A 2500-nucleotide genomic window follows, 5' to 3' on the forward strand; every position below is an offset into this window, starting at 1 on the left:
AAATGTTAGAGAGAGTGCGTGGAGTGTGTGTGTGTGAGTGTGTGATGAAGACTGTGTGCTGAGCTGTGTGTGTGTGATCTGACAGAGAGAGAGTGTGTGTGAGAGAGAGTGAGAGAGAGAGAGTGTGTGTGTGAGAGAGAGAGAGAGAGAGAGAGAGAGAGAGTGAGAGAGAGAGAGTGAGAGTGAGAGAGAGAGAGAGAGAGAGAGAGAGAGAGAGAGAGAGAGAGTGAGAGAGAGAGAGAGAGAGAGAGAGAGAGAGAGAGAGAGAGAGAGAGAGAGAGAGAGAGAGAGAGAGAGAGAGAGAGAGAGAGAATGAGAGGGAGAGTCTCATCTCCTGAGTCTTCTCATTGTCTGTCTCTTTCTCACACACTGAGTGAGCAGAGAGTGAAGAAGTCACTATGGGAGAGTGTGTATGAGCTCTTAGTGTTGGATCACATGATAAGACTGATGCTGTACTGAGTGTCATTTTATTCTGATCTTTACGTGTTTGTACATTAATTAATTGATTGTGTTTCAGAAATATCCTCCTAAGAAGACCTTGAGAGAGAGAGAGAGATCCAGACGGGAGACCTGAGAGAGAGAGAGCTGCAGAGACATACCTGGCAGAGGTGGACCCGAGAGAGAGAGAGACAGAGAGAGAGACAGAGAGAGAGACAGACAGAGACAGAGACAGACACAGAGACACAGACAGACACACAGAGACTGACAGACAGAGACAGACAGACAGACACTCAGAGACACACAGAGAGAGAGACACACAGAGAGAGAGACACAGAGAGAGACACACTCACAGAGACACAGAGAGAGACAGACCAGACAGACTCAGAGAGAGAGACAGAGAGAGACAGAGAGAGAGAGAGAGAGAGAGAGACATGTCTCATCTCCTGATCTTCTCATTGTCTGTCTCTTTCTCACACACTGAGGGCAGAGAGTCATTTCGATCACTATGGGATGTAGAACGAGAGCTCTTAGTGTTCCCGTAACCGTAGTGATGCTGTACTGAGTGTCATTTTATTCTGATCTTTACGTGTTTGTACATTACACATTGATTGTGTTTCAGAAATATCCTCCTAAGAAGGACTCTTGTGCAGCACACTTCCATCCAGACACATACACTGATCCACTTACACTCTCCTCACCAGCTGCACACACAACATACCTGGCACAGGTGGACCCGAGAGGTGACTTACACACACATTCACACACACACTCTCTCTCTCTCTCTCACACACACAAACACACTCACTCTCACATGCACATTCACACACTCACTCACTCTCACACACACACACACACACACACACACACACACACACACACACACACACACACACACACACACACACACACACACACACACTCTCACACACACACACAAACTCTAAACTCGACTTTTTCTTTGTGTTTCTCTCAGGTTCTCTTCCCAAGTGGGTGGTTAACAAGTCTTCCCAGTTCTTGGCTCCTAAAGTGAGTAAAGTGCACTAATACACTCCATCCTTACACTCGTTTATTCTTACACTCCTTGTCCTGCTCTCTGATGGTTATTTGCTCTGTAGCTCTTCATCTGTTTTCCAGTCCTAACACAATTAATCCTGAAAACACATGGAATGACAGACACGAGTGTGTGTGTGTGTGTGTGTGTGCGTGCGCACTGAAGTAGGTCATCAGTGTTCCCAGGAAACGTCACCGAGTGAAAGAACAGATGAGTGAGTGATTGATTGATAAAAGAAACACTGAGTGACAAACAAACCTGTGAAATATTAAACACACTGACATCAGGAACATCATTTCTACAGCATCACTGTGGTTCTGATGAATCAGGCAGTCATTAATTAATGCATGATGTTCAGCTTTAGTAAATAAAGTTTTAGGGCAAATGGAATGATTTGAATGAGAGCAGAAGAAGAAGAAGAAGAAGAAGAGGAAGTGAAGCGGCAGACGACACAAACAACCAGTCTGAGACGTCACTGAGACAAAGAGCTGCACTGTGTCTAAATGTGTTTCTGTGATTGAATTACTGTGTGTGTGTGTGTGTGTGTGTGTGTGTGTGTGTGTGTGTGTGTGCGCGTCTGGATGAACACAAACACCCCTCAGTCTCAGCCCTCCTTTAGTTTAGAGGTTTATATCAGACATAGGGCTGTGTCACACTGATCAAAATATATCTCCATGTTTTAAGGGTTTTTTTATGTGGATAAGTGTTTTTGTGTTGTTTATACACAGAAGTTTATATATTTATATATATATAGCACATTTCATACACAGTGGTCATTTCAAGTGCTTTACATAAAAGAAAGTATAAAAAATAGAATAAAATCACAATAATACAAGCAAGGTATACAAAAAGTATCTGGGCAGTCTGTTAGGTTTATATTAATCTGTAATGTATTTAGGTGATAGGCCATCGAGTGATTTATAAACGAGTAAAAGTGCTTTATCAATTCTAGGAAATTCAGGGAAATGTATATAAATAATTACATTTAATTATGATTAAGTGCAATTA

At 42.8% G+C, this 2500-nt stretch overlaps 1 protein-coding gene across 1 annotated transcript in view; it reads left to right on the top strand.

The window, feature by feature from the left end:
• stard10 (StAR-related lipid transfer (START) domain containing 10) overlaps nt 1–2500 on the top strand; it is an 18181-nt gene that overhangs the window by 11432 nt on the left and 4249 nt on the right. The window contains exons 4-5 of the mRNA XM_043230420.1: nt 1061–1181; nt 1415–1467. Of these exons, the coding sequence (XP_043086355.1) occupies nt 1061–1181; nt 1415–1467 (174 nt within the window). The remainder of the gene's footprint in view (nt 1–1060; nt 1182–1414; nt 1468–2500) is intronic.

The sequence above is a fragment of the Puntigrus tetrazona genome, unplaced genomic scaffold (assembly GCF_018831695.1).
Source record: "Puntigrus tetrazona isolate hp1 unplaced genomic scaffold, ASM1883169v1 S000000150, whole genome shotgun sequence".
NCBI lineage: Eukaryota > Metazoa > Chordata > Actinopteri > Cypriniformes > Cyprinidae > Puntigrus > Puntigrus tetrazona.